Source organism: Canis lupus, chromosome 2 (genome assembly GCF_048164855.1).
Source record: "Canis lupus baileyi chromosome 2, mCanLup2.hap1, whole genome shotgun sequence".
In the NCBI taxonomy this organism is placed as follows: Eukaryota; Metazoa; Chordata; class Mammalia; order Carnivora; family Canidae; genus Canis; species Canis lupus.
In genome coordinates this window covers 85335524-85355959 of record NC_132839.1, presented here as the reverse complement: position 1 = coordinate 85355959, position 20436 = coordinate 85335524, and the positions used below count along the sequence as shown (strand labels likewise).

The following is a 20436-nucleotide window of genomic DNA, read 5'->3' as shown; positions in this document are numbered from 1 at the left end:
TTTAGTGGAAAATGAGGAGAAAGGGAAATGCATAGTTATAATTTGATGAATGCTCTGATACAAGTTTATGTAATGGTCCATGCAAATATAGTTAAAGTAGACATAAATTATAGGGGTAGTACAGGTTAGTGGTCACTTCAGAATAGAAATGTTAAAAAAGAAATGTCTGGTTCTTTTTTTCTTTTAAGATTTTATTTATTTATTAAAGAGAGAGAGTACACAAGCAGGGAGAGTGGCAGGCAGAGGGAAAGTGGCAGGCCTAATGTGGGACTCCATCCCAGGACCCTGGGGTCATGACCTGAGCTGAAGGCAGTCGCTTACCTGACTGAGCCACCTAGGCACCCCAAAACAAAGATCTTTCTTGATCCATATTCCCTCCAGCTGCAGCCCCATTCCTCTGTTCCCTTATTCAGCAAAACTTCTTTTAAAAAGGTGCATCTGGGTGGTGCATCTGGGTGGCTCAGTCAGTCAAGCATCTACCTTCGGCTCAGGTCATTATTCCAGGGTCCTGGGATCAAGCTCCACATGGGCTCCCTGCTCAGCCAGGAGCCTGTTTCTCCCTCTCCGTCTGCCTTTTCCCCTGCTCATTCTCTCTCTCAAATAATTTTTTAAAAAAATCTATAGATATTACTTCCAATTTCTATCCTCTTTTTTTTTTTAGGATTTTATTTATTTATTCATGAGAGACAGAGAGAGGCAGAGACACAGGCAGAGGGAGAAGCAGGCGCCATTCAGGGAGCCTGATGCCTGATGTGGGACTAAACCGCTGAGCCACCCAGGGATCCCCTTATCGTCCTATTCTCTCTTGAGTCCTCCTTTATTACTTTTTTTTTTTTTTTGCCCAACTGTTCCTCTAAAGTCACAAGCAACTTCATATTGCTGAATCCAATAGTTAGTTTCCACTTCTCATCTTATCTCATTCAATTAATCATCCCCTCTCCTTGTCTTCTCTTTCTTCACTTATCTTCTAGGATATTGTTCTTTATTTCCTTCTATCTTACTAGCTGGCATTCTCATTCACTTTGGCTGTTTCTCCTCTTCTCCCTGTCTTATCCTAGAGTACCCCAAGAATAAGTCTGAGGGGACCTCTTTTTCTGTCTTTGCCTTCAGTGATCTCACTGCTTTATATAATTTGTGTACTGATAACTCCCCATTTTCTGGACCTCTCCCTTAAACTTTAGGCTTACCTGTGAGCTCCCAGCAGATGTTCTGCCAAAAGCCTTATTACCTGAGGTTCATTTCCTGACCCTTAGGTTCTAACTTAAGTGCAGACTTCTCCCAGTAAATACATGTGCATGTGTGAATGCATTATCCTTCATGTCTGCATTACTTTTGTCCATTGCATTTACCATGTGACATACAATATATTTTGAACAGTGCACGCCACACAGAATGTGTTCAATAAACACTTAAAAGGAGAGAGGAAGGAAGAGCGAACTATCAGGTATATTTTAGTGACTGGCTAAATATGCAGGTTGAGAGAGCTGTCAGAATCAGGAATGACTGGATTTTCAGGTTTTCAGTAGTCACAAACTTGGAGGTTCTGGAAATTCAGATTAGTCAAACAGAAAGAATGTATAGATTGGAAGTCAGGGAGACAGAGAAGGGAATGATTTTAAATGTTTGTTTTTCTCTATAAGAATGTGATAAGAAGATGAGAGCCCAGGCCTAAGCAAGTAACTAGATCAGGAAAAAAAAAAAAAAAAGTCTTTTGTTTTTTTTCTCCCAGTATTTTCCAATCATTGCAAGTGAGATTGTCAGCACTTTTGTCATTTATTTATGTATTGCCTGTTAGGTTCCAGGATCTGCTCTAGATACTTTATGTATTTTATAACTAATTCTTACCTGTAAGGTAGGTTTATTCCTATTTTACAGATACAGAAGCAGAGGCTCAGAGCCCAAGTTCAATACAGCTACCAGGACCTCAGGCCGAGGCTGCCCAATTTCAAAGTCCTCATAAGCCAGTTTGCCCTTTAATTTATGAAAATTTAAATCAGGGAAGAGTGTTTTAAAAAATCATTTTTGAAATGTATCATTTGAAATTCTCCAGATTGGTTTGAATAAAAATGGAAGAGCGAGCCACAAATGAAAAAAATTGTGTAACATTAAAGTGATTTCTGATGGATATCCATTGTTTCTTATGTGCTTTTTATTACATAAATAACTTATTTCTTTGAAACATTCACCATAAATATGTTTTTAAGAGACTAAAAACGGTAAGCTCAAGCAAATCTTTTATTAGCTATTTGTGGACATTTTAGGTATAATTTTGCTGTATAAACCATAGTTGAGACTTACATGTAGTTTCTTACAGCTCTCCGCAATAAAGTAAATCATTACCATGTATAACCTTATCCTCATAAAATTTAATTCTTAATTAGGAAGTAATAAAAGTTTAGCTTTCTAGTTAACTTGCTAGTTAATTTCTAATTAATTGAAATTGTCATCATTATATAATGACAAAATTTTATAGCAAACTTACAATTGAACTGTTACTTTCTTGCAAATACAAAATTAGAATCTCAGAAGCTAAAACAACTCAAGTTAGAATGGAAGTTGGCAGATCTTTGCTTGTACGCTAGGGTGGCACACCAGAACATAATGTCTGACATACCACCTCTGGCATTATCACCTTACAGTCACCAATATTCTCTCTAGAGCAGTCTCAGATGTCTTGTCTTCTCTAGGGCAACAGAGATTCAAGGAGTATATATTTAAGCCCGGATCTTCTCCTAATATTAGTATGTTCCCACCAGCCTGCTAAGGGAAAGTTAATACAAACATCTCTTTAGAAATTGTTTTCTGGGACACCTGGGTGGCTCAGCGGTCGAGTGTCTGCCTTTGGCTCAGGATGTGATCCTGGTCCCAGGATTGAATCCCCTTGTTGGCCTCCCTGCGAGGAGCCTGCTTCTCTCTGCCTGTGTTTCTGCCTCTCTCATGAATAAATAAATAAAATCTTAAAAAAAAAAAAAAAAGAAATTGTTTTCCCTCCAGGCAATCCTGGGAAGATGTTTCTAACTATATTTTCCTTTTGTATTATTTTACTTTAATTACATTAGTTTATTATTAGTTGTATTTGTTTATTATATTAGCGCTATTAGTTATATTAATTGTGTTAGTTTATTATTGATGCTATAACAAATTACCACAAACTTACTGGCTTAAAACAACTATATTTTCTTACAGTTCTGAAGCTCAGAAGTCTGAAATGAGTTTTAGTGAGCTAAAATCAAGGTGTTGACAGGGATGTGTTCCTTTTAGAAGGAGAATACATTCCCTTGCCCTCTTCAAGCTTTTGGAGTACACCTGTACTCCTTGGCTTGTGGTCCCGTTCTCTGTCTTCAAAGCTAACAGATAGCATCTTCAAATTTTTCTGATTCTGACCCTGCTGCCTCTCTCTTTCATTTATAAGGATCCTTGTGGTTATATTGGATCTAACAAAATAATCTAAAATAATCCCTTTCTTGGACACCTGAGTGGCTCAGTTGGTTGAGCGTCTGACTGTTGATTATGGCTCAGGTCCATGATTGCAGGGTTGTGGGACTGAGCCCCACATGGGCTCCAATCTCAGCATAGAGCCTGCCTGAGATTCTCTCTCTTCCTTTCCCTCTGCCCCTACGCCAGCCTGCTCAGTCTCTCTCTTTCTCTCTCTCTCTCTCTCTCTCAAAAATAAATACAAATCTTAAAAAAAAAATCTTAAGGAGCACCTGGGTGGCTCTGTCAAATAAGCATCTGCCTTCAGCTCAGATCATGATTTCTGGGTCCTGGAATCAAGCCCAGTGTGAAGCTCCCTGCTCAGCAGGTAATCTGCTTCTCTGTCTCCCTCTGCCCCTCCTCTCCACCCTCACGCATGCTCTCCCTCTCTCTCAAGTAAAATCTTAAAAAATAAATAAAACTTAAAGACAATAATCCCTTCCTCTAAAGATCTTCAATTTAATTGGATCTGCACAACTTCTTTTGCCATGTAAGATAGCATGTCCACAGGTTCCAGGGATTAAGATGTGGGTATCTCTTGGGGGAGACATTATTTTACCTACCATGGTGGTACAAGAAGGTTTGACAAGAGAAGAGATTAACATTATTTACTGATTTGAAAAAATCTTAGGAGATCTAGAATTTTTTAGAACCTAATGATTTTACTAAATTATTGCCAAATATTCATCACAATAAGTCTAAAACTAAAAATGATATAATTATAATCATAATATATACAAATATCGAATCATTATGTTGTATACCTGAAACTAATAATGTTACTATAAGGCAATTATACCTCAACAAAAAAATATATGGTTATGTCAATACATGCCCAAAACATATTTGAGACTGTATTTAATAACTATTTTATGAAATTTTTGTAAAAAGCACAACGTAGAATTTACTATCTTAACCATTTCTAACTACAGTTTAGTAGTATTAAGTATACTAACACCATTATGCACCCTAACATCCTTTTTTTTTTGCACTCTTTATTGTAAAAGAATGGAAGTATTTTTTTCCTGACATATAAATAATATTTATGTGAAACCAACATTTGCCATCTTAACATAAATTAATGTTACTTAATGTTGAAATACTAAAGATAGTCCCACTAAAGCAAAGAAAGAACGTGAATCATTTTGGAATTTCTGCCCAATGAATAAGATAAAAAAAAATAGATTAGAGTTATAGATATCAGAAAGAATATAAAATTCTTATCAAGTATAGATACATAAAAATTCAAAGGAATGGGATCCCTGGGTGGCGCAGCGGTTTGGTGCCTGCCTTTGGCCCAGGGCGCGATCCTGGAGATTCGGGATCGAGTCCCACGTCGGGCTCCCGGTGCATGGAGCCTGCTTCTCCCTCTGCCTGTGTCTCTACCTCTCTCTCTCTCACTGTGTGCCTATCATGAATAAATAAAAATTAAAAAATAAAATAAAAAATAAAATAAAAAATTCAAAGGAATTAACTGAAAGCTATTAGGATAAAATAATTCAGTTAAATGTGTGTTTACTCTTAAATATGAGAAGTAATCATTTAGAATATACAGTGGAAAATAAAGAGTCAGACAACATAAGAGGCTGAGCTCACTCACACTATTAACATAAAGAAATGCTGGATAGAAGATAACAAAGAATGTGACTACGTAGCTAAATATTCACCACAGTTTTCAATGCATGTATCCTTTGGACAAATCTGTTTCTATGTATTTGTCCTACAGAAATATTCACATATATGTGAAAATAACACAGTAAAAGGCAAATTATTTTGGCATTGTCAGAAATAGCGTAAAATTGAAAATTACTTAAATGTTCATTTATAAATTATGGTATATACTTATAAGAAATACAATGAAGCAGCTCCATGTAAAGCAGCAATATATTCATACATACTAATATGAAAGAATATCTGAGATTCATGGTCCGTTAAAAAAAAAAATCAGATACTGAACATTGTATATGGTATTCTACCTTTTGAGCTGAAACAGTTGTTTCAAAGGTCCCCAATAACTAAATCCAATGACCAATGGTCAGTCCCCCTTTTAATTGATCTCTTAATAGCATTTGACTCAGTTGTGTCCTTTCTTCACTTGGCTTTTAAGACACTACATCTTTTTGGTTCTTGTCTTATTTTACTGGTTACCAGAGGCAGACCTAGCATTTTGGGAACTTAAGTTCATACAATTTGGGAAACCCTTTAAAGATAGGGAATATAATATTACAAATAAATCATAATTAGGTACACACATGCATAATTATTTAGAACAAGAGGAAAATAAGAGGTCCCTTTTTTCTGAGATCTTATTAGGCAGTTTACTGGAAATGCATACATCGAAGTGTTTTCTGATCACAGCCTGACTTGCCCTCCTTACTTAGAGCACACTACACTTCCTAGCAATTCCCAGCAATCAAAGGGACTCATGCTAATGAGGTCAATCTCCAGGACTGGTTCCTTCCCTTTTCCTTCATTAATGTGTCCCACGTCTCGGTTCCTGATCTTTTCTCTAGTTATACCCATTCACTTGCTGATTTCACCAAGCTCAACTGTCTTGTGACTTTCATTATCATCTCTATGTTGATAACTTCTAAATGTATATCTTCAGCCCAGACTTCTCTCCCATACTCCAGTCTGGTATCTCCAAGGGCCTTTTCAATACCTCATTCAGGTATTTTGCAGATATCTCAAATTTAGTATGTTGAAAACTGAAGCCCTGATCTCACTCTCAAAATTGTTCCACTTAACTTTCCCTATCTCAGTTAGTGGTAACCCCATCTTTCCACTTAATTCAAATCAGGCATCCTTCCATTTGGAATTGTCCTTGATTCCTATGTTTCTGACATTATATTTAGAATTCGATCACTTTTCCCCCCTTCCACTATGTTGCAAGACAAGTTTCCAGGGAAGCAGACTCAGATTGAGGTTAGCATGCCAAAAATTTATTAGGGAGTGCTCTTGGGATCAATGCCTGTAGATGGACAGTGAATGAAGCAGGATTGAGCAGAGGAAGAAGTCTAGATGCAATACGATATAAATGGAAGTCTCAGTAATGCTGTAGAGACTTCTCAAGTCCTTTCAAGTCTTTAATTAGATGTTATCTTCTGAATGATGCCTGCCCTGACGACTCTCTTAAATGGCATCCATATTTTTCCATTTCCCCTTATTGTGTTTCCATAGCACTTTTTATTTGACAGAATGAAATTAAAGTAATAGTGGTAGTAGTAGTAGTAATTGCAGCCAACATTTTAATAAGATTCACCATGTGCTAGGCACTGTCCTACACACATTTTAAGATTTATTTATTTATTTTAGAGAGACAGGAAACAAAAGCAAGGAGGGGGAGGGAGAGAGAGAGAGAAAGAGAGAGAGAAAGAGAGAGAGAGAGAGAGAGAGAGAGGAATTCTCGAGCAGACTCCTACAATACAGGCTTGATCTTTTGACCCTGAGATCATGACTAGAGCCAAAATCAAGAGTCGGATGTTCAACCAACTGTGCTACCCAGGCACTTTGATACACTTTATGTGTACTAATTAAATCCTCACAATAGCTTCTGATGTAGGTATTATTATGGTATGCATATTACATATGATGAAACTAAAACGCCAAGAATTCTAATAACTTGCCCAGTGTCAGCTAAGATACTGGTGGAGCTAGAATTTGAACTCTGTGTAGTTTGTTTTCTTTTTCTTTTTTCTTTATTTGAAACAGAGATAGAGTGAGTGGGGGGAGTGGAGAGGGGTCGAGTGAATGGGAGAAGCAGACTCCATGCTGAGCAAGGAGCCTGACACAAGGCTTGATCCTAGGACCCCAGGATCATGACCTGAGCTGAAGGCAGACACTTAACAGACTGAGTAACCCAGGCACCCCTAGCAGTGCAGTTTCAAAATAAATTCCAGATGGGCTATTGATTTTACCACAAAACGAATTTATCAGAAATGCTAGACAAATGGCAAGATTTCATTCTTTTTTTATGACTGAGTAATATTCCATTGTATTTATATACCATACCTTCTTTATCCATTCATCGTTCTTAACCATCTGCAGCAACATGAGTGAACCTAGATGGTATTATACTAAGTGAAATAAGTCAGACAGAGGAAAACAAATACCATATGATTTCATTTATATGTGGAATCTAAGAAAACAAAACAAATAAACCAACAAAAAACAGAAACAGATGTATAAATGCAGAGAACAAACTGATGGCTTCCAGATAGTAGAGAGATGGGAGAATGGGCAAATAGGTAAATAAGAGGCACAAGCTTTCAGTTATAAAATTAATCTCCTAGGAATGAAAAGTACAGCATAAGGAATATAGTTAATAATATTATAATAACTTTGTATGGTGATAGGAGGCAACTACACTTACCAAGCTGAATATTGTATAATGTATAGAATTGTGAAATCACTATGTAATACACCTGAAACTAATATAACATTTTATGTCAACTATATATCAAAAAAAAAAAAAAGAGAGAGAGAGAGAATGAAGAAGAAGAAGAAGAAAAGCCTCGAGAGAGGACGAGAAGAAAATGTGAATTCAGAAGCAGAGATTAGAGTTGCACAGTTTCAAGCCAAGAACACCTGGAGACACCAGAAACTGGACAGAAAAGGCAAGGGAGGATCTACCAGAACCTTTGGAGAGAATATGGCCCTGCCAATACCTTGATTTTGGACTTCTGGTCTCTAGGGCTGTGAGAGAATAAATTTTTGTTGTTCTCAAGCCACTAAAAAAATGCTAGACAAAATTTCCTGTTTTGGAAATTTTGGAGGCACTAGATTATACTGGAATTACCTACAAATCTGAGATCTCAGTGACTTAAAACAACACAGGTTTATTTCTTGCTCATGGTCATGTCCATTTGATAGGATTGGACCTAGCTCTGTGTCATTTTTACTCCAGAATTTAGTATCCACTATCTGGAACCAGGGATTGCTGTGCAGAGACAAAGAGGGAAACATGGTTATTGCTCTAGTTCTTGAAACTTATATATAGAAATATTCAAGTGTCATGTATTTCATTGATTTAAATTGCAAATCACATGGCCACATCGAACCCCAAAGTGGTCAGAAAAGTCAGGCTGACATATATCTGCAAAGGGGAAGAACTAGAAATATTTGATGAAAATACTAAAAACTTTTGTAATCTAGGTATGTATATATGAGACTATTTTAAATGTGGGGAGGAGCTTTCTAAGCATGAAAGTGTTGGTAGATTTCAGCATATAAAATTAAGACCATCTCTATGTCAAAAACAACAAACTGTTTGAGGAAAGTCATTCCTAACATATTATTAGACCAAAGGTTAGAATTCTTTATATACAGAAAATTTAAATCAATAATTTTATTTTTTTTAATCAATAATTTTATAAACATCAATTTTAAAATGGACTACGATGATGAGCTGGAAAATAATAAAAGAAATGCAATGGAAAAGTGTTCATTAGTAATTAAAGCAAAATGCTATTTTTACCTCTAAGATGCTAATAACCAGTTTCAATGAGAATAAGGGAAAAGGTACACTATCTTACCACTGTGTTTATTACAAACAAAAACAAACTCTACCTAGAGGACAGTTTGACAATATACATCAAAAGTTTTAGACTTAAAATGCCCATTGCTTTGACCAGACAGCTAGTCCAGTTTTAGGAATTTAAATAAAATTATATACAAATATTTAGCTATAGAGAAGTTTATTACTTTGTTTATAGTTGGGGAAAAAGGGAAATAATTAAATGTTCAATGGTAAAAGATAGGTTAAATAAACTATGTTTATCCATATAGTGGCACATATTCTGTAACATTAGAAAATGTGGGCAGGGAATGTTTATGTTATATTGAGAGAAAGTAGATTATGAAACAGCATGCATAATTCTGTTGTTTGCAAAATGTGTGTATAAATGCAATCTGAAAAGATATACATCAGAATACAAACACAGGTGGGTTTATGGGCATTTTGTCTTTTTTAATGATCTGTTCTAATTTTTGCCTTACCCATGAATTGCTTGTATAGTCTTTTAAAACATAAAAATAAATCCGTGGCAGTGGTTGGTACACATTTCACCATTGGGCCTCACTGATGCTCAGTCTCCTTATTTATTCTTTTTCTAAAGCGGGGCTCCCTTCTGTTTGGCATCCACAATTTTTCCGTTGGATCCTGCTGCTCGTCCAACCCTGACCTCGTGCCTCTAGTCTGTTAACTGGGCTTCTGGCTTTTCCTGTCATTCCCAGTTCTTTTCTCAGCAACATCTTTTTGAATCCCAGGTCTTTCAATACCAGGACCCGGATTTCCTGTCACTAATCACCTTGGGATCAACCTCCTGCCCCCAAGTTCCAAGCTGGTGTCAACAACTCTGTTCCTCCTAAGGACATCCTTGATCCGGACTTTCTGCCCTTCCTATTTTCATCTGCAGGCAGACACCACACTCCACCTGCTGGGCAGGACAACCAGCTGCTAACCTGTATTGGGCTGCCACTTGTTCTGCAGCTGCCATCGCTTCTAGATACCATGACTTGCCTTTCCTCCCACCCTGACATACCCAACTGCCTGCTGCTGCATTCCAGCAAAGACTCTAGATCCAGTTTCCTGCACTTCCCAAACTACTCAGTGCTGCTGGTAGTTAGTTAGCTAGGGCCCCCCCCCCTCTACATTTGTCATCGGGTTAAATTTCTCCCAGCTGTTTCTCTTTTCCAGATAGAAAACACAATAAAAGAATCAAAATCAGCTGGTAGTAACTTACTTCATCTGCTGTTCGAGGTGCACGTGAGAAATCTGTGGGTGAACTTGGGCCATCATACTCGGCCTAACACTTAGCGTCGGTGTACCGATAGAGGGCACTCCTCCCATTTCCAGGCACTATCCTGACTAGGAAAGATTCTCCCTCCGTGCCTTCCAAGTGGGAAATAGCAGTGAATTACCTGTTCTAAAACAATGCTTAATTGTTTGTTTCTTCCACTGTTGCACCCAGGTGTTACTTTGTTTTTCCCGGGATACATCCGTGTTGGGTCATTTTGCATACAACAGTGCTTCACCACCGAAGTCCTACATAAGAGGTAAAATTTTAGTTACAGCAAGGAAGTATTCCTGGAGACCTACAAAATCATACCAAGACTGTTATATTTTATAGCATTTATTGGTGTTGTTAAATTTTTTATTGTAAACTACTTAATAAGATTTCTCTCAGATTATTGTAGCCATACTTTCCCTCCTACTCAAATCCCGGCCAAGCGGCTCCTCACAATCACAGGCAAGGGGTTCCCAGGAGCAGCACTGAGAGTTACCTCCTTTATCTTTCCTGTTTACTCTCCTCCATTGCTGTTTTTATCATATCTGTTGACTTTCATTTTCCCTCCTACCTACGGGTTTATCACACGAATTTGCTTTTTCTACCTTCTCTATTCCTTCCCTCAAAATGGTCTGCCATGCTTAAAATTTGATGTAATTTATATGCTCTTAGCTCTCTAATTTCTATTTCAGTGCTTTCTTCTCTTCTTTATCACTAGCTGCCCACAAGATATTGCTATTTCAATATCCTGCTATCACCTGACAATAGATCTAATTTCAGCTGGAAGCCTTTCCCAATTTCTCCTTTTTATTAAGTGGTGAATGCCCAGCACTGAAAGCGTATAACCCTGTTCTGCTGTTCCCATAAAGAAAGAAACTTTTCCCCTGTACCTCCCAAGTCTGTGTGCCTGATTGCTACAACCCCTGTCCTACGAGAGGCCTACATTACCTGGCACTAGGGTCAGGCTTACCCCAACTTGGGGGCTCTCTCAAACCCATTGCTTCTAAACTGAACTTACAGAAACCTTTGGTTAGCTTATTAAACATTATTTGCTAAAAAGCTGATTGTAGAATTTAATTATTTGCAGGGCTCATCTCTGTACTCAGCCAAGATTTTAAGGTCCTGTCAGCCAATCTTGTCTTAACCTAACTAACTTTGATTCCCTGATTATTCCAATTACCCCATATTTATTAGCCTACACATACTCCCTACATGTGGAAGGGTTTTCACTCCTCCACCCCAAAATCATAGGTCCCTGAAGAACTAGGCTATATCTTACTGCATCAGAAACACTGATTTTTCCTTCCTATGTAGGGAAAAACCTAGTTCTTTCCTACTGTGTTTCTCTACTGTGTGTACCGTGTATAATCATAAAACACTCTACTTCTGGCACCAAATATGTATGAATTTTCCTTAAAACAAGAAGCAAGTCTCAGACACCAGATGGGTTTCCTACAATTTAGCTCAATTCTGACCCTGTCTACCCAGAGACAGCATCAGATCCCATAGACAAAGGGCTCCATCCCACAAGATTGCCACCCCCCCACACACACACACACATATACACTCTTCTGACGACAATCAGAAATCCAGTTTATCACCTGTGCTTCTGATCAGCCAGCTATAGATGAGGGGTTCCAAAACTTGTTCTACGGATTCAATTAATTTGCTAGAATATCTCACAGAACTCAGGGAAACATGGACATTTATTAGTTTATGAAAGGACATGATAAAGGATACAAATGAACAGCCAGATGAAGACATACGTAGGGCGAGGTCTGGGAGAGTCCTGAGCTTCTGCCCCATGGAGTTGTGGTGTGTTATCCTCCCCATGTTGATTTGTTGGCCTACCTAGAAGCTCTCTGAACACCTCATTACTGGGATTTTACGGAGGCTTCCTTGTGTAGGCAGGGTCAGTTATTAACCTCATTTCCAGCGCCTGTCCCCCTCTCTGGAAAATGGCAGATAGGACTGAAAATTCCAAGATTCTAGTCATGACTTGGTCTTTCCAGTGACTAGTCACCATCCAGAAGTCCACCATAGTCACACCAATAGAACAACAGATGTTCCCAGTCTCTTATCACTTGGGATTTACAGGGTTTTTCACCTAGCCCCGTATTTAGTACCCAGCTGCTACTCTATATCATCCATCTCTCCCCCCACTCTCATTTACTTCTCATTATTCCATTCTTTCCTTACAAGCTCAGTCCTTGTGGTCTCCACCCTAACCTAAATTGCTCATGCTCCTTATTCTTTGTCTCCTCTCTGCCACCACTCTCAACAAAAACAACAAAAAATATTTCCAAGTGCAAGAATGCATGAGACTTTTCAATAGACTCAAAGGTGTTAGAAAAAAATTGTCAAGATAAAAGCTACCTAAAGATACTCAATGGAAGACAGGAAAAAAATTCAGAACTTTATGAGTTGAGGGGAAGCTATTTTTTAAAACTACTTTAAACATTTGATTATGGTGAAGTTTTTGGACTACATGAACTGTTTCAGGATTCAGAAAATACTACCACTATATGGTTTAAGACATTTAATTTTTAACTTTTTAGCACATTCCAAAGGAATGTAAACTAATGAGGCATTACAAAGCTTAAACCTTACTCAAATGAATAGATTAGAATTATTATTAGTTAGCAAAACAAGTCTATGCTTCTAAATAGATGCCTCTCCTTAAGTGCTTAAGGAAGTTGAAAGCATTTGTTCTTTTAATTATTTTGTATCAACTGTTCATAGTTTAAGTTTGTATTATTAACTTTGAGGAAAGGATTTGCTAATATCAAAAGATTAGCTGGTAGATTTTCAAATTAAATCCATATCCTGAAAGGAAGTGAAAGGAGATTGTACTGTAGTAGTTTTTTTAAAATCCCATTATGAGTACACCCACAAAATTAGTTAATTTTTAAAGATTTGTTTTAATCATATTGAAACCTTCTGTGGTTTTTCTTACAGGAAAACTAGGACTAGAAGAATATGCAGTCTTTTATCCACCAAATGGTAAGAGTAATACGATTGCTTCCTCTAGTGGGAAATAGGAACATTACAACCTTTATAACAAATGTGACCTTGTCTCTGTTGAGACGGATAATAAATTATTATCTAAAGTAAACCTTCTCTAGAATACCTATTTTAAGTGAACTTTTCCTTGTTTGTGGTACCCTCTCTGACTCTCCTGGAAACCAGGAGTGATGTCTGATAACGCTGAGCAGACTTGGGTCCAGGGTGCTTCGTTCTCCTCTGAAGGACACCGACAGGGTCCATCCGCTGTCTTCCTTGTGACTTCACAGCAGCAGTGCTCCAATCCGTGTAGTGCATTGCCAGCTGTTACACTTTGTTATTCTCATAACTTGGCAAGTGTGGTCTTTATGAAATGAAATATTTCGAAGAAATATATCACCAAGATAATCTATTTTGACTACAGAAAGTGATCAAATGTATAATGACCACGTTAGATAATAAGTGTGCCTTTGAAATGCTTGGACAGTTTTTAAGATCTGCTTTCTGGAAAAGCAATATAGGGCATTCCTCATTGTGATATTATTAAGTTGTTTCCTGAAGAAGTCCTCTCACCCCAGCAGAATTAAGAACACGGGCTTTGTAATGCAGCAGAGCTGGGTTCAGATGCCAGTTCCCGCCAGCTGACCCCATGACCTTGGGTGAGTTACATGACTTTGCTGAGCTGCACATGCATCCTCTGGCACAGGGATTAAATGAGACACAATCAGTTCAGCAGCACAGTGACTGATATGTAGCGAGTGCTCAAAAAATGCAGTGGCTGCTGGGTCTATTTTTCTTCTTTATCAGCCTCTCCATGTGAAAGTCATACTTGGCTCTCATGTACTGTGCTCTCCGTGCACCTGTCGGTGTGACCTCTCGGATCCTTCCAGGGGCCATCCTCTGCCCCTCTTGAAGCATCGGTGTTCTCTCATGTCCCACCCACCCTTGTTCTGCTCTCTTCTTTTCACACGTTTTCCTTGGGCTTCCTCACCTGCTTTCTTGGTTCTATTTGTTGATTACTCTAAAATTTACATCTTCACTTCTGACCTCTATAATAATGAACTCATTCATTTATCTTCCTATACCCACTATCCGAGAAAGAAAACAAAAGCAAGATGAAATTAAGAACAAAACAAAGCCTGTCCTGTTTCTCTCCCAGTTCATTGTACTCTTATCGAAACCAGTCATTCAAGGCCTAAAGCTGGGCAGTTATCCTTGACTCCTCAAAGTCGCACGTCCCCCTCATCAGGTCACCAGGGCCATCCAATTTTATTTTTAAAATGCATCTGGGACCTCTCCTTCCTCTCTTCCTCACTGTAACTGCTGCCTTGTCCTCAGCCTGGCTTTACCATCTCTAGCTTATTAATTGCAACAGACACCTAATTGGTCTCTCTCTTTTTTCAATCTTTTCTAGCTTTGCTTTGCTTCACAGTGCTGATTTTTACATCTAAAAGGAAAACCTAAAAATTGCCATTTTTCTCCTTAAAATTTTCTGAATGGCTTCCCATCTCTTCACAAGTAATGCCCAGGCCTCTGGCCCGGCATTTGAGGCCCTCTTTTGACTCAGGCTTCTACTCAGTCTGACTCCTAGCCTTTTCCTGTCTCACTTTTCTTCTATCACAGCAATATCAAGTGATTAGCTACCCATATGCACACGCACACGCACCCCTAGTGCTCTGAGAGCACCGTTTTGCTTCCTGCCTCATTACCTCTCCGTTCTCATGCATGGAACAACTCAGTCAGCCTTTCTTCACCTGCTCTCAGGGCTCACCTCAGACATGAACCTTTGCAGGAAGCTTTCTCGCATCCCCAGGTTTGGCTAAGGGCCCTTTCTTTAGGTTCCCATAGTATCCAGTGTGAAAATCTTTGGTATTTCTTATTATATTATCTTGGCATTATTTGTTTATGTTTAATCTTCCCCTCTAGATTGCAAGCTTCTTGAGGTTTAAGGCCATATCATTCATTTTTGTTCCCCCAGCATCTAGCCATCATAGGAGTTTAATGAGTATTTATTTGAACTAAATTAGAGGATTTTTAATTTTAACATTTATTTATTGTATCTCTGCCTCCTTGGAAACATAATTTTTAGATAATCTTTTGTGCTTAACCAAGAATCAGGAAATCAGAAGAAAAATACCTCTGAAGAGCCAAAAGAGTATCCAGGAGTCAAGTTCCTCCTCTCTCCATTCCTAAGAGAGCTTTTTCAACTTAGTTTAGAACATATTAGCTGGAGCGCCTGGGTGGCACAGCCAAGCATCCAGCTCTTGGCTTCAGCTCAGGTCATGATCTCAAGGTCATGAGATCAAGCCCCACATTGGGCTCTGAGCTTAGCGAGGAGTCTGCTGGGGTTTCTCTCCCCCTCCATCTCCCTCTGCCCCTCCACTCACTTGCTCGCACCCTCTCTCTCAAATAAATAAATAAATAGATAAATAAATCTTTTTTAAAAATAAGGAAAGGAAAATATTAGCTTTTACTTAACAAGCTTGATTTAATCGGTTTTTATAGCCCCCTACAAAAGTGGAAGCACAGAAAGGGACAAAAGAGATCGGAAAAATGACTAACAACAGTAGAAATGAGAATTAGAAGCTTCACAAAGGAAAACTATAAACCAGCATGTAAGAGCAATCCAGAAAGTCAGCCTGGGGCCATTTTATGTAAAGGCCAATAACCTTATGACTACTTAGAAGGTCTCACTGGGTTGTAACCTACCACCATAATTTAAGATTTTTATTAGGAACTCAAGGCATCAAGGAAAAATATTGCTGTCATAATAGTAACAGTAGCCACAGCAGCAGCAGCTAACGTTTTCCAAGCAGTACTGTGTACCAGGCAGCGTGCTGTAAGCACATTGCGTGTGTTCATTCATTTAGTCCCTACAAGACAGGTACCTACTGAGGCAGGTACTAATATTATTCCTATTTATAGATAAAGAAACTGAGGCATGGCATGTCACCTTGCCCAGCTGGTGAGTGGCAAAGCCAGGCTTTGAGCCGAAAGGTCTTTGACTTCAATATTCTTGATCATCATGCCCTATGGTCTCAGAAGACGTTACTGTGTACACTAGAGTGTCTTTTAGAAGAAAAGGAAGGGGCTAATATATTGAAAAAGAAGATGTGTATAAAGGATTCTAGAAAGATTTTCATTCAGAATAAGAACAGTTTAATGTGAAATGTGGTAAACCTACAGCTGTTCATAACCTTAATTCTTCAGGATAATTTCTTCTTTCAGGTTATTTTAGAATGTTACCAGAATCAGGGAGAACTCTCTTCTCTGGGCAGTGAGTCTGAAGTTGCAGAATAAGAAGAGACAAAAGCTAGTCAGAGTGTTGTCCCTTTATTCTTTACTCACGGCAATACAAAGCAATATTATATATTACTTACTCAACTTCTGCCAAAAATAGGATTACTTTAAAATCTTAGGGACACCTCTACCACCACCAGCACCACCAGAACTGGCCTGACTTCCTTGGTCTCAGGGGCCTATACAGAGGGGCTGGCTTGCAGCTCCTTGACACACTTTCCATCCCTGACCAGGCAGGTACCTACATGGGGCACCTCCGTCCCTGTATCGCCTTCACTAGGGTTGAAATGACAGGCCACCGTGGCACTGAACATTACCTCCTCACCTCGGTTGAGGCCTTGTTAGTGGATAGGCTTTCCCTAGTGGATTCACTAAACAACTGGTAGGCACAATTTCTGAGCCAAGGAGACTCTTCACAGAAATTATATAAGCTTTTCTTGTTTTTATTTTTTGTTCATTTTATATAACTTGTCCTCATTTATTCATTTAATACTTTAGCCCTGCTCTGGCTCCCTCTTCTATTCTAGGTGGGTGATCTGCAGTAATAACCCAAAGTACCTGCCGTCGAGTTTATATCCAAGTGGGGGAGACAAACAGTAAGCAAGTAAATAAATAGCTAATGAAAATAATTTCAGAGAGTGAAGACATGAACAATGAAGGGGAACAGAAATTGATGGGGGTGTGTGGCTATCTTAGGTAAGGTGATCAGGAAAAGTACTTCTGAGGACGTAGAATATATGAACAGAGACCAGAATATGCAGAGAGAGCTGTGCAAAGAGGTAGGAAAAGAGCATTCCAGAGGGAATATAGAGCATTGTTAAGGGCCTCAGACAGGAACGTACTTGATGGTTTGAAGAACAAAATGGCCAACGTGACTGGTGACAGCAGGTAAAACATCATCCGGTACAAGGTGAGGTTGGAGACATAGGGACCAGGTCAGATAGGGAGACAGTTGATCTAAAGTTTTGTCTAGTAAGTCCAGCCTCTGGGCTTCCTCAGGGACAGCTTCTATTAATTTCTTGTTTTCCTGTGAATGAGTTATCCTTTTTTTAAATTTTAATTCCAGTTAGTTAACATGCAGTGTTATATTAGTTCAAGTGTACAATATAGCGATTGGGGGGGGTGTACTTCCGTAAGTATGTTACTCAGTGCTCATCATGAGAAGTGTACTCTTGACCGCCCCGCCCCCTTGGGCCATACTTTCTTATTTCTTTGCATGCTTGGTACATTTTTGGTTGACAACCAGGTATCTTGAATATTATAGTGTGGTAACTAGGAATTGGATTGTCTCCCCTCCCCAGAATTTGTCGTCGTCGCTTGTTGTGCACTAGTTGTTTGTTTAGTGACCTTTCTAAACTGTTCTTGTCAAGATGGTATTTTTTGTGTTGAGTGCCCACTGCAGTCTCAGTTGCATTAGCTTAGTGGTCAGCTGGTAATTTGACCGAGATTTCCTTGAACATCTGAAACCAAAAATAAATAAATAAATAAATTATCCCAGGCTTTGCAGGCTGGCTCTATGTTGAGGTACTCCTTCAAGGCTTAGCCAGGCCATTTATAGTTCATCAGCCATCGCTTCCTGCATGCGCAGAGCCCAGGAATCTGGCAGAGGTGAAAGCTGAAGTGCCTCTCAGGTCTCTTCTAGATTCCCCTGAATAGAGGAGCTTTTCTAAGCCTTTATCCTTCCATATATCTCCTTCCCCGGCCTCTTCCTGCCCCAGGGAGCTGCAGCTAGTAAATTTGTACTTAAGGCCTTTTGATTAGTGGGGAGGCCCCTTTGGCCCAGTCCGGCAGGGAGCTACTAGACAGGTCAAAACGCACAACCACAATTTTTTGATTCGAGATCCGTGTTGCCCACTCTGGGACCAGCAAGCTGCCCCAGGAACATGGACGGCTTTCTTCAGAGCTGCCGCCAAACTGGACAATGTGTGATGGTAGGCAGGTAAATTAGAATACCACAATGCTCTCTTTCCAAAATTCAGCAGCTGCTTTTTTCATTAAGCATTTCCTTGGTTCTAAGTGTTTTTCTTATTATTATTAGATTCCAGAACTCAAAAAAGTTGATCTAATAGTTCTAGCCAGCTTAGCCATTGCTTTAGCAGAGGGATAGAGTTTTGGAGTTCCCTACTCTATTCTTCTTAGTGACATCTCTTCAATTCCTGACTAACATTTTTGAAGTTCATCCTTAACTATTGTGTGGAATGAAAGTGTCACTCTAATGTAAGCTTCAAGGCAACAAGGACCTTTTGATGATCAGCATATCTAGCACCTAGAATCATGCATAGCCTAAAGTCACTGCTCAGTAAACAATGTTGAATGAGAGAGCAAATGAATGAGGGAGTGAATATAGAAGGATACAGAAGAACAGGAATAGAAGCAAGGAGCTGAGACTTACAAGAGAAATACACAAAGATCTGACTTGAGACTTAAATAAACACCACTAATACCATTTATTTCCTACAAGAAAAGTGAAAATAATTATTTGCAAGTGAACGTTAGGTACAGGAGTTCTGGGACTCTAGATCAGTGGTTATCAACCAAGGGCAATTCCATGCCCCACCTCCTGTCCCTCAGGAAACATTTGCCAATGTCTGTGGACACTTGGTTGTCAGAGCCAGGGAGAAAGGGGGTTTTACCAGTATCTCATGAGTAGAGGCCAGGGATGCTATTAAACCAACATTCTATAGTACACAGGACAGCCCCTCACAACAAAGATTAGGAAACGCTCTTAGAAGAAATAGTGAAAAAATATGTTAATTTTAAATCTGCTTACAAGTGTCAAGTTGATAAATAACACCATACTCTGTCATCTAAATTAAATTAAATAAAATAATTTATTTAATTAAATTAAATAATAATAATCCAAAATTTATTTGATGTGTAACTTTAGACATAAATTGAAAACCTAATGAAAATTATATTTAAAGTATGATTTTTAGCTTGATATTTACGATTATGTTCTGATATTTGGGAAATTTTACTTACGGAAATAAGTAACAAAGTCATATTCTGAAGTTCTAATTTGGAAAGATAACAGAAATAGCTAGAAAACAATTTAACCATTGTCCCAATGCCTACTCTGACTGATCTGTAAGCTACATGTAGAATGAGAATAACCAAAGAAAATGATTGTCTCAACAAATGAATTAAATACTGTACTAAGTAATCCCAAATGAAGGATGGTAAAAATTTGGAATGATGTTAATGTGAATCAGATGTGAGAGCTGTGGTACAACTACAAATGCTAAGTATTAACAGAGACAGTGAGGAAATGAAGGGGAAATATTTAGTAAGTGCAAAGCATGTTAATATTTGCTGTATTTTCTGAGTCATATTTACTATTTATATCTTATCTAGTTCAAGATTTATTTTTGTTGACCATGTTTACCATTCTGAGCTATGTCAAAGGCCCATTAAACTATTACTTTTATAAAGTTATTTCTATTGAATGGGACAAGCAGTTCATGTTTTAGACTTTCTTTAGATAGACAAAGAAAGCCTAGTACCTTAAAATAATCAGTTATGGCAGACTTGTAGGACTCCAAGGCCAGAGAAGAGATGGTGTCCCAAGCATTCGGACGCCTGTTAGAAGTACACTCTTGGATGATGGCCACGTGCATGAAACTTGACCCTTGCAAGGCTGAAGTGATGAGAGGCAAAGGAAAGGATTTTGGAAAACTGGCCAAGAACATGACAACCTCTGAGATCAAAGAAATGTTCTAGGCAATACGTGCCCGAGAGTGTTAATGGATTCTTCATTGCTTCTTCTGCCTTCTACTTTTGTTTGCCAGAATTTGACTTTGTCCTTCTTCCACAGAGTAGACCATGCACCCATTTTTGGAATCGTAAACCCTGGCTAATCTTGATTAAGCTG

General features: G+C 38.6%; 1 protein-coding gene across 4 annotated transcripts in view; it reads left to right on the top strand.

Annotated features, from left to right (window-relative positions):
* The window catches only part of TBC1D19 (TBC1 domain family member 19), a 141808-nt gene that overhangs the window by 102614 nt on the left and 18758 nt on the right, over window positions 1–20436 (top strand). For all 4 annotated transcript variants that reach the window (XM_072808495.1, XM_072808491.1, XM_072808505.1 and 1 more), the window contains 2 exons: window positions 10446–10530; window positions 13221–13265. In XM_072808495.1, the coding sequence (XP_072664596.1) occupies window positions 10446–10530; window positions 13221–13265 (130 nt within the window). The remainder of the gene's footprint in view (window positions 1–10445; window positions 10531–13220; window positions 13266–20436) is intronic.